This window comes from Primulina huaijiensis, chromosome 13 (genome assembly GCF_012295235.1).
Source record: "Primulina huaijiensis isolate GDHJ02 chromosome 13, ASM1229523v2, whole genome shotgun sequence".
NCBI classification, from domain to species: Eukaryota; Viridiplantae; Streptophyta; class Magnoliopsida; order Lamiales; family Gesneriaceae; genus Primulina; species Primulina huaijiensis.
This window is the reverse complement of record NC_133318.1, coordinates 14,101,987-14,114,532: the sequence shown is the minus strand read 5'-3', so window position 1 is coordinate 14,114,532 and position 12,546 is coordinate 14,101,987. Positions and strand designations below refer to the sequence as shown.

General features: G+C 37.0%; 1 protein-coding gene across 1 annotated transcript; it reads left to right on the top strand.

The window, feature by feature from the left end:
• Positions 1 to 1,634: 1,634 nt before the first annotated feature.
• Positions 1,635 to 2,180, top strand: LOC140991245 (uncharacterized). The gene is made up of 2 exons (XM_073461182.1): positions 1,635 to 1,874; positions 1,995 to 2,180. Exons 1-2 carry the CDS (start codon positions 1,635 to 1,637, stop codon positions 2,178 to 2,180), a joined length of 426 nt encoding a protein of 141 aa, XP_073317283.1.
• Positions 2,181 to 12,546: the final 10,366 nt, after the last annotated feature.

The following is a 12,546-nucleotide window of genomic DNA, read 5'->3' as shown; positions in this document are numbered from 1 at the left end:
TCAACCCACGTAAAATACATCATGCAAATGATTTAAATTGCTTAATTGTTTCATTTAATTGATGTTAAATGTTTAAATAATACATAGTATATGATGGAAGGTCTAATTGCATGATTTCATGAAAATTGAAAATTTTATCTGAATATTCGATAATAGGATGAGAAAAGAGACCGGAGACGACCAAGATAAAATATTTTCAAGAAGTATTTTCAAGTCTTACTAATATGATTAAATTTTTCTAAAAATAGTAGAGTCCAAATTATTTTACGAGACGAGCAAGATTTTATTCGGGAAGTCGGTTTTGCGCAAACAAGGAACTTTTAAGGACCAAAAGTATTATTTTTGAAAATTAATTTTTATAAAATTTTATTTTTAAATTAAATAGGTGTTATTAGGCCTAATTTACCTAAGATTAATATGCCCAATTTCTCCTAAACCCAAAGGCCCAAAACCCAATCTCATTAACATGAAAATTTTAAATCTATAAAATAGAAACCTAGGATCTTTGTTAGACTTACTTTAATTGTGGTGATGAGAGTCAAAACCAGTAGGTGATGATAGTAAAAACAGAGGAAAATAAAAATAGCAGAAGCACTCGTATTGCTTAAACAGAAGCAGTACTTATCAAGTATTTCTTAGCTAAACTTAACGGTTAGCAAAAACAGAAGCAGAACGTAGCCTAAGCAGAAGTAGAACTTAACGTCTTTCGTTTGATCATTACAAGTCTTAATGTTACCGTTACCTTACATAGTACTAGTATTAATTGCACCATTTAATGATGTACGAAGACTTTTAACACGCCTTATTAGTTTTGGTATAAAACAAAGACTGATTATTCTGAAGCTTTCTGCATGACTTTTTTTCGGTGATAAAGCTGATTCACTCAGAGTCAAAGAAGCCGTTTTGTTTATAGAAGTTGGATTCAAGATTTCTATATATTAAAGGATCAATCTAATATAGAAAACAATGATTATTATTAACTAGGAACACATTCTCTGTCTATCATTCCAACGTTGTTTTGAGCAATTAAGAACTAATCTTTATCTTCAAGCTCAATATAAAGAAAAGCAGCACACTCTTTATAGCAGATATCTGATCTTCCGAGATCGTCTTGTGCTGTTGTTTCTTTATCTCTTCACAAGCTATTCACCTTATTACATCTTATTGAGAATAGTTTGTAATCTGGAAAAGAGTCTTTTCCAGAACCTTGTTGTATTCATTATATTGTGTTGTGAAACTAAGAGTTTCAGTAGGCGAAGGGTAAGTCCTACTGAAGTGGGTGTGCACAAGAGTTATATTGTAAAAGCCAAAGTCTTTTAGTGATACCTTTTAGAAACAGAAGAAGGGGAGACGTAGAAGATTTCATCTTCGAACTTTCAGAAACAACTACTGTCTACTGCATACTGTTTTATTGTTTTCACCTCAAACCATCAGATCGTTTCCGCACAAGTTATTGTGATCTGCTTGAAATATATTCGAACAAGATAAGCTATAATCTCTAATAGAATTCTAGCACCATTGCGAAAACGTCGAAGAAAAGAACGAGTTTATTCACCCCCCCTCTAAACTCTAAATCGATCCCCAACAAATGATATCAGAGAAGGTTATTCTTGTTCTGAAAATCTACAACAGAAATGGCACATTTCAGCAAAGTCCTCATGTTCTCAAAGGAGGGTTTCGATGATTGGAAGATTAGGATGCAAGCCCATCTTGCAGCCCAAGACGATGATATGTGGTTTGTCATCACAAATGGTCCTTTGAAAATTCTAAAGCCTAATACAGCTATTGCTGTTACTGAAGGTGCACCACAAATGGTTGAAAAGCAAAAATGTGAATGGACAAGCGAGGACAAGAAGAAAGAAAATCTTGACAATGTTGCTAAGGATATTCTTTACAAAACACTTGACAAGAATACCTTCAGCAAAATCAAAATGTGTCCTACAGCAAAAGAGATCTGAGAGAAACACATCCAAATTTGTGAAGGAAATGAACAGGCAAAGGAAAACAAGATGTATGTGGCAATGCAAAAGTTTGAAAATCTTAAGATGAAAGCTGGAGAAACTCTAAGCGAATTTGATGAGCGATTTAGCAGCGTAGTAAATGAACTAGCAGCTTTGGGAAAGGAACTTGGCAATAGAGAAGTGGCACTCAAAGTGATGAGAGCTTTACCCAGGGAATGAGATGTTAAGACAATGGCTATAAGAGTCTCAAAAGATCTGAACAAGTTGGAGCTAAATGACTTGTTTGCAGATTTTAAAGCTTATGAGTTTGAATTGGAAGTAAGAAGTGGAGAAGAGTCCTTGTCGAATCCACCTACCAAGGCTCTTGCAGCTACTGCTACTTTTACTGCTACTGCTGCAGTTGTTTCAAGTGTATTGCCTGCTGCTGCTGCACAAATCAGCAATGATGCAATGTCCCTATTCGTGAAGAAGTTTTCAAGATTCATGAAGAAGAATCACCGAGCATACCAAAGTCCAAATCGAGACTTCAAAACATAATCACCACCTGGTGATATGACATGCTTCAACTGTGGAAAAATTGGACATTTTATTGCTGACTGGCCAAAACCTAAGAAGGATGACCAAAAGAAGAAGATGTACAAGCGAAATGATAAGAAATCTAGAAGAGACCGCAAAGCAATGATTGCTGAAGAAAGTAAATCCAAATGGGCATATTCTAGCTCTGAGTCTTCTAACTCAGATGACCATTACAACGATAGTGATGAAGAAGAAATCAAGTGTCTCATGGCAAACACTGAATCAGCCTCGACATCTAGAGAGGTATTTGATTTTGATTCTAATGAATTTACACGAAATGATTTAGTTAAAGCATTGCATGATATGGTAGAAGAGTACTCAAGACTTTCTCAGTCATTGGAGGAAGTTAAAATTGAAAATAAAAACTTGAAAGATCAAATCAGTAAGTTCACTTGCTTGAAAGAAAACAGCTGCAGTGATCTAGAAGTTGAGATAAGTAAATTGAGAACTGATAATGACATAGTAAATGCAGATTACCAGACGGTGATGTCTGAAAATCAGAAGCTATCGGTACTGTTGAATGCATGGAATAAGTATTCTGTTTCATTAGAAAATATGCAAGAATTACAGAAGCAATCTGGAGACAGGAGTGGTCTCGGATTCAGTAATGATGAAATCACTTCTGAAACAAGTACAAAGCCAAATCTGGATATGTGCAAAGGGAAATACATTCACTTTGTTAAATACAGTATGGTACATAAACCAGAAGTACCAACTGCTCAAATTGAAAGGTTTGTAGACCAGATGAACAAAAGTAAACATTATGGTCTGGGTTACGTTGAACCTAAGAGTAGAGTCCATCAGAGTGCTGGATCCAGTAGAGGATTCAACTCAGGACGACAACCCTCTGTGAAGGTTAGAAACTACCAGTACTATAATTGTAGACCAGTTCAGAAGATATACAGACCATACGATAAAAACAGAAGGGAAGAACAACATCCCAAAATGCATTTTGTTAGAAATAACATTAATAGACCTTCTGTTGGACGCACCTCTGGGGATACCCGAAGTACAAGATCACCTAAAATTGTACAAATGTGGGTTCCTAAAAAATTGATAAGGCTTGGACCCAAATAGATTGGGTACCAGTTACTAAAACTTGTGTTTGCAAGAACAGGAGAGGAAAGCCAAGATAAGCAGCTCTACATGGTATCTGGACAGTGGATGTTCCAAACATATGACTGGGAAAAAGAGTTTACTTTCAGAAATAATGAGTTGTAATGGACCAAAGATAACTTTTGGGGACAACTTAAAAGGTAAAACCGTGGGTAAGAGTAAGATTATCCATGGTAATATTACTATAAATGATATGCTCTTGGTTGAAAATCTCTGTTACAATTTAATTAGTATTAGTCAACTATGCGATAATGGATACTCAGTATCTTTTCAGAAGCACACCTGCACAGTTAAAGATGCTAATGAGTCTATAGTCTTAACGGGAAAGAGAGAAGGCAACACTTACAAAGTATCATTGAACAAAGATCATGTTAATGTTCCTACATGTTTAGTTGCCTCCCTAAGTGATAAACATTGGTTATAGCATAAGAGATTGAATCATTTTAACTTCAAGTAAATCAATAATCTCAAGAAGCAGAATATAGTTGATGGTTTACCTGATATTAGTTTCGTTAAGAATCATGTATGTTCTGCATGTCAACTTGGCAAACAAGTAAGATCTAGCTTTAAGAATAAAGGTAGTAAATCAACATCAAGATGTTTGAAATTATTGCATATGGAATTGTTTGGTCCAATCCCTATCATGAGCTTAGGGAGAATGAAATACACTCCTGTTGTTGTTGATGATTTTTCTAGATTTACTTGGGTAATCTTTCTTGCTGGAAAATATCGAACCAGTGGCATCCTGATCAAGCTTCTGAAAAAGATTCAAAATGAAAAATCAGTTTCTGTCATTAAAATCAAAAGTGATCGGGGCACTGAATTTACTATCAAAATTCTTGAGTTATATTTGGATGAACAAGGTATTCATCATGAATATTTAGTTGCCAGAACGCCTCAACAAAATGGAGTAGCTGAGAGGAGAAACAGAACTCTTAAAGAAGCTGATAGAACAATGCTAGCAGATGTCGACATCTCTCAGCGCTTCTGGGCAGAAGCAATCAACACAGCGTGTTATACACAAAACAGAACCATGATCAACAAGAGGCATAATCAGACTCCATATGAGATATGAAAAGGGAGTAATCCTAATGTATCATATTTTCATTTTTTTGGTTGTAGATGTTTTGTGCATAATAATGGTAAAAATTATTTATCAGCATTTGATTCAAAATCAGATGTTGGACTTTTTCTTGGATATTCAGCAGTAAGCAAAGCATATAGAATTTTCAATAATAGAACTCTTAATATTGAAGAATCTATTCATGTCGTCTTTGATGAAGATAGCAGTGCTCCTGAAATTTCTAACATGTCAAATCTAAGTAACAGATTAGAAAGAATTCATCTGGAACTGGATAGTGAAGATGATGCAGAACCAAGTGTCAAAGATGCTCAAAATCCAGAACCAGACATTCCTATGGTAGAACCAGTTGTACAGACACAGGATGTACCAGAACCAGCAACTGACATTCCAGAACCTGCTACTGCTTTACCTGAGCATGATCTAAATCCATTAAATCAGGAAGAAATCCCTTCAAACCCTTTTGTTTGGAGAAAATCACACCCTCCATCTTTGGTTATTAGAAATCCAGCAGCTCCATTAAGAAACATAAGGCAAATGATAAATGAATATATTCATGTTGATTTTATTTCTCAGGATGAACCAAAGAAGATTTAAGAAGCTCTTCTGGATCCCAGTTGGATTGAAGCTATGCAAGAAGAACTGAATCAATTTAAAAGAAATGAAGTGTGGTTTCTTGTATCTATACCATCTCATCAAGCAGTTATTGGAACTCGGTGGGTATTTAAAAACAAGCTAAATGAAGAAGGTACTGTTGTTAGAAATAAAGCAAGACTGGTGGCTCAAGGTTTCAGACAAGAAGAATGAATAGATTATGATGAGACCTATGCACCAGCAGCAAGGCTTGAAGCAATCAGAATATTCTTAGAATTTGCTGCTTTCAATAACTTAAAAATTTATCAGATGGATATAAAAAGTGCCTTCCTAAATGGTCTACTGCAAGAAGAAGTTTATATTGAACGACCCCCAGGTTTTATTGATCATTTCTTACCGCGTCATGTCTTTAAATTACACAAAGTCTTGTATGGTTTGAAACAGGAACCTAGGGTTTGGTATGTCGCTCTTTCACAATTTCTTGTCAATTATGATTTTAACATCGACACCGTGGACAATACTTTATTCACATTAGTTAAAAATAAGCACATTCTGTTAGTACAGATTTATGTTGATGATATTATCTTTGAGTCAACTAACTTAAATTGTGTGAAAAGTTGGCTAAGATAATGCAGGAACAATTCGGAATGAGCATGATGAGAGAATTGACATTCTTCCTAGAACTGTAGATTAAGCAACTCGATACATGAATCTTCATAAATCATCCTAAGTACACAAAAGAACTACTGAAAAAGTTTGGCATGGAAACATGCTCTGCTGCTTTCACTCCAATGAGTTCATTTACTAAACTTGATAAAGTTGAAAGTGGAATTTCAATAGAGGTAACTCGGTATCATGGTCTTATTGACTCATTGTTATATCCTACTGCCAGTAGACCTGATATTTATGTTTGCTGTTTTTATTTGTGCGAGATTTCATTCTAACCATAAGCAATCGAATTTTATTGCTGCTAAACGAATTTTGAAATATTTAAATGGTACTCAAAATGTCGGCCTTTGGTATCCCAAGGATTCCTCTTTCAATCTTATTGGATATTCAGATGCTGACTATGCAGGTTGCAAACTGGATAGAAAAAGCACCAGTGGTTTTTGTCAATTTTTTTGGTGATAGGTTGATCTTCTGGTTCAGTAAAAAGCAGACTTACATAGCCACGTCTACTGCAGAAGCAGAATATCTTGCTGATGGAAGTAGCTGCTCTCAATTACTTTGGATACAACAACAACTTAAGGACTATGGAGTTCAAGCCTCTGAATCACTCATATTCTCTGACAATACCAGTGCTATAGCAATTACACACAATCCAGTACTTCATTCCAAAACGAAGCACATTGACATCAGACACCATTTTATTAGAGATCATGTGCAGAAGAAGGACATTCGTCTGGAATATGTCCCTACTGATCAATAAGCAGCAGATATCTTTACAAAACCTCTTCCTGAGACTGAGTTTTCTTATTTTCGAAATGTTCTTGGTTTAATTGATTTGTCGTAACTACTGATTATTCAGTCTACAGATCCAGAAGTTTGTTCCAAGTCTTCATCCTATTAAGAACGATATCTTCAAACATCTTCTTACGGGACGTCGCAAGTTGTCTTTGGAACTCCCTTGCTTTATTCGACTTCGGAGCAGACTCTGATGAACTGCTTGCACTATCCATTTGTTAAATGTTTAAAATGACTTAGTTTGTGTCTTTGCATGTATTTGTAATTATCCTCAAGCTAGTTGGAGAGTCACTTGACTATTCACCTCTGTATTGGAAGAATATCAAAAGTCATCTGTTATTTCCTCCGATCTTCAATCTTCACATTTAATATTTGTTTATTTGCATTAATTTAGGACGAACATTGTTTAATTGTGACTGATATTTCCATTTCAAGTCATTAACAGAAAGAGATTTGTCTTTTCGATAAAACAATGTCTCTACTTGAATTTGTCAAAAGTGTTGGATATAGTTCTGTACTTTATCACTTTCAATAGATATTATCATAAAACGACAAATCATCTTCTGAATTTTTTAGTAACCACTTTGGACAGCCCGCTTTTTATTGATTTTTAAAATTTTAAAAATCATTGGTTCAACTGAAACTCATTTTTTAACTTTTCAAATCTCACCGTAAATATATTGACACGTGTCCCTATGTTTTCACTGACCGCTGTACATTTTGAATTTAACCGACTCTTCTCTCTCTCATTTTACTTTTACGTTACATATTGTTGCATACTTGCTATTTCTTTCTCTCGAATTTCTTTCTACTACAAAATCTACTTCGAATCCTTCTCACTTATAGGAAAATGGCTGGAGCCTATACACTCAATGCTTATCAAGTCAACTTTGCATCAGTACTCACCATCAAGGATGAAAATCTCGTTAAAATGTTCAAGGCCATTGAGAAATCTGGTCTTAGAAAATTTTTGGAATCACCCGCAATTATTAACAAGACCACCCTCCTGGATTTCTATGCAAAAGCAACCATTGCGAATGCAAAGATTGTATACTCTCAGGGAGATGCGTCAATAACCACCGATGCTGTACTTTTGGGATCAACATTCTTTCTCCCATTCTCAGGTAACTTTGAATGTTATGTTATTACTAAGAAGGAAATGTCTATTGCTCTTGCCACCTTCTCGGCTTCTGGAGAGGAGCTTTATCCCTCCTATTTTAAGAAGCTTCTGAAAATAGAGTACCAAGTACTCGCTGATATTGTTGCGAAGGAAATTCTAGTAAAAGCTGGCACTTTCGATAAATTGACCAAGGAAAAGGTCCAAGTGATGGTGGCCATCACTTCTGAAGCAAAAGTTGATTGGAGTCGCTTCTTATTCAAAATCATGAAGGACATGATTTTAAGAAAGGGTACTGGTTTTGCTGTCCAAATCAGCAAGTTGTTGAAGGATGCTGGTTTTCTGCTTACGTCGGAACATGATGGATCGTATGTTACCATGGCCGATGCTGACAACGTGCTTGCATTAAGGCCAAAACCAACCGTGGCAGAGTTTGTTGCCATAAAAAGGAGATTTGTGATACTCAAGTTGAGGCTCAAGAACCTCATAAGAAAGTCAAGCGGAAAAGAGTTGTTGTCTTGACTGATTTCAATAAAACCATATCTGAAGAATCCGCTGCCCCGACCAAAGCCTCACTCCCTAACACTCCAACCAACAAGAAACCACGAACCACAATCCATATCAAGAAGACATCAGCCCTTACTGATCTTGATACTGTTCCTCTGAGACAAGTTTTTCCAACCATCACCTCATCCAAACCAGTCTCTATCCCTTCTTCAAACCCCGCATCCATTCCTACTGCAACTACTTCAGCTTCATTTCAAACCCTCAGACCCTCTACTGGAGTTGTAATTTGAGAATCTCTTGCAGGGTCTTCTGCTTTTCGACCCGTGCTACCTGCCTCCTCAGAAAAAGGCAAAGGTAAACTCGTTGAAGAACCAAAAGATCATGGTGCCAAATCATCTGTTCAAACAGCTTTTGATCTTCACATGGAAGAAATCGAAAAATCTGCCAGTGAGGATATGATTTTCTTCGATGACTGGCTCAAGGTTTGAGTTTTCCACCCCATCACATATTTAAGAACTCCAGGTTCTTATGCCAAAATGGTGAAGAATGAGAAGTAAGTCTTTGCTTTCGCTAAGACCAGAAATGTCATTGAAGCTATAAACAGAAGAAACTACATTCTTGATCAGCTCAAGCTTCAGAAGCTGTATTCTATTCTGAAGACTTTTAAGTCAAATTTTGATTCCACGAATCATTCTTCTGCTATCAAGATGTCATTCAACTTTTGACTGCCCGGTTGAGATTCCTGAATGAGCAAGTTCTTGCTCAGGAACATGATTTTTCACAGCCTCTGCAATACAGAGAAGGTCATGTCCCAGATATTCTCAAGATAAAGCCAGTTGAGGAAAAGACTACATCTCCTTCTGAAGCTAAAGTTTCCAGTACTCCTGCATCTACGACAATGACTACTAAATCTTCATCATTAATTTATGTTCATGACCCGGCTTCCATTGATGAAGTGATTCAATCGATTGTTCCAACTCCTACTGCACCAGAAACATCTCTGGTTGTCGACTTGGTACTTCCAGAAGGAAACCCAGAAGCACAACCATCAGAACAATTCATGAAAGAATCAGATGTTGCTCCATCTTCTTCACCACAGATCTGGACAAATTTTCTGATGAACATCTACCAGAAATGGAAGATCTATTGAATGTTCCATTTGAACCAAATCCAGCTGTTGAGCCCCTGGATGAACAACATACTGCTCCTGAAGGAACTTTGCTCCTGAACAACATACTGCTCCTGAAGGAACTTTGCAGCACCAGCAACAACTCCATCTATTGCTCAACCAGACGCTGTCCCCTCTACTGCATTGATTGTCCTTCCCTCTGGTTCAGCTGCTCAGCAGCATCTTCAAGAGAAATCTCTATCCCCAGAATAAGAATTTTCTCTTGAATTTGAGATAGATGTTCTGCAAAGAAATCTTAACAATCTCTCAGAGATAGTAAAACAGTTGTTTCATGAATATGCTGGTGAAGTAAGTGCTACTAAATTCTTCCGTGACCGCATCTCTAAGGAAGTCACTTGCACGGCAGAATCTTTGAACAAACTGAATGTTGAAACCAGTATCTTCAGGAAATCTGTTTTTACAAATCAAAGTAACATTTTGCTCGGTCAGACTGAGATAACAAAAACTGTCTCCGACCAAGATTCCTATATTCTCTCAGTATCCAACAACGTTGTAGCTGTGGATTCGAAGCTCGAACCTATTGATGCCAAGATTGAGTCCCAATCTCAATCTCTTCATGCTCTTACTTAACGAGTTTCCAACCAAGCAACTCGTCTGGTTTTTCTTCCTCGAATAGAAGCTCTAGATCGAATTTAATAGAATCCCTATAAGGATTCCAAGGAGTTGGTCTCGGCTATATCTGGAGATGCTAAATGATGGAATCCATACCCTTACTAGCCGGGTGGATGATTTGCTCACTCGAATTTAGGCTAGTGATGCCAAAAAGAGGGAATCAAAAAGCAGAACAGGGGGCAAAACTGGAGATAGCAGACCTCATGTAGAGTCATCTTTCAGAGATCAAGATCCTCAGAACGAGGAGACTATTTTCAGACACATTGGAACCGATTAAGCTCTTTTACATCGAATTATTTTTTATTGTTTATTTGCTTATCGAATATCTTGTTATAAACTCTATTTTCTTTTCGTTTTAACTGTTGATCTTTATCTTTATTAACATCTTGGTTTTGGCATCACCACAAAGGAGAAATTGTTAGAATTACTTTAATTGTGGCGATGAGAGTAAAAACCAGTAGGTGGTGATAGTAAAAATAGAGAAAATGTAAATAGCAGAAGCACTCGTATCGCTAAAACAGAAGCAATGCTTATCGAGTACTTCTTAGCTAAACTTAACAGTTAGCAAAAGCAGAAGCAGAACGTAGCCTAAGTAGAAGTAGAACTTAACGTCTTTCGTTTGACCGTTACAAGTCTTAATGTTACCGTTACCTTACATAGTACTAGTATTAATTGCACCATTTAATGTTGTACGAAGACATTTAACACGCCTTACTAGTAATGGTATAAAACAAAGACCGATTATTATGAAGCTTTCTGCAGGATCTTTTTTCGGTCATAAAGCTGATTCACTCAGAGTCAAAGAAACCGTTTTGTTTATAGACGTTGGATTCAAGGTTTCTATATATTAAAGGATCAATCTAATATAGAAAACAACGATTATTATTAACAAGGAACATATTCTCTGTCTATCATTCCAACGCTGTTTTGAGCAATCAAGAACTAATCTTTATATTCAAGCTCAATATAAAGAAAAGCATCACACTCTTTATAGCAGATATCTGATATTCTGAGATCGCCTTGTGCTGCTGTTTTTTTTTTTTTATCTCTTTACAAGCTATTCACCTTATTACATTTTATTGAGAAGAGTTTTTAATATGGAAAAGAGTCTTTTCCAGAACCTTGTTGTATTCATTATATTATTTTGTGAAACTAAGAGTTTCAGTAGGCAAAGGGTAAGTCCTACTGAAGTGGGAGTGTATAAAAGTTGTACTGTAAAAACCAAATTCTTTTAGTGATACCTTCTGGAAACAGAAGAAGGGAAGACGTAGAATATTTCATCTTCGAACTTCCAGAAACAACTACTGTCTACTGCCTACTGTTTTATTGTTTTCACCTCAAACCATCAGATCATTTCCGCACAAGTTAATGTGATCTGCTGGAAATATATTTGAACAAGATAAGCTATTATCTAACAGGATTCTAGCACCTTTGCAAAAACGTCGAAGAAAGGAACGAGTTTATTCACCCCCTCTAAACTCTAAATCGATCCCCAACAATCTGCCTAAGCCTCATATGAGCCGAAAATTCACACACAACACACACACACACACACACCATATTTTCGAGATTTTGAAGAGGAAAAAACAAGGAGTCTTCGTCACCCGTTCGTCCTTCTTCGCATCCTACGCCAACGATCGTATATTCGAGCGTTCTAAAACGCAAAGGTACGCGTCTAAACTTCTTTGACGCATCATTCAAATCATATTATGCTTGTTTTATTTATTTTTGAATAAAAAATATTTAAACAATATTCGTTTAACGATAGAACAAATATTTTCAAAGTTTTGATGATTTTGCACTTGTTTGAAAAACGTTATGATTCCTAAGGACACGCTGCCAATAGAAGGTGTTTAAGGGACGAGAAAAGAGTTGTTAAGGGACAACACAAGGGCTGGAGTCGAGCATGGCTAGGAAGAAACGAGCCTAGGGTTTTCTATGGGAGGGCCACACGATTATGGGCTCGGCTTGATGCATGGCGGCGTGCAGCTCGGATAGGGCTCGAGTTGGGGCTGTGATGGACGTGGTTCAGGGTTAGGAAATGTCCTAGAAAGTCTAGGATTCGGGGATAGCAGCTAAGGAAGAGTTCACAAGGGGTAGGACTCTTCCCCATGCACGCGGATGGAAGGCTGCGGCTAGGATGGCTCACGGCTAGGTTGGGGCTTGCTAGGCTGGTCCTGTAGGGTCTAGGGAAGATGTCTAGGGGTCATAGCAGGGTCTGGTGCAGCCGTGGTTCGTGGTGGCTCGAGGGAATGAGGGCCACGACTTGGAAAGGGGAATAGGGCTGCGCGGGATTTGACAGGGGCTTGGGCTGGTTAGTGCTGGTCTA

Coding starts and splice junctions, on each gene's coding strand:
- LOC140991245 (XM_073461182.1), top strand. CDS start 1,635: ATGGCACATTTCAGCAAAGTCCTCATGTTCTCAAAGGAGGGTTTCGAT. Junction 1,875..1,994: donor AGAAAGAAAATCTTGACAAT/GTTGCTAAGGAT, acceptor GGAAATGAACAG/GCAAAGGAAAACAAGATGTA.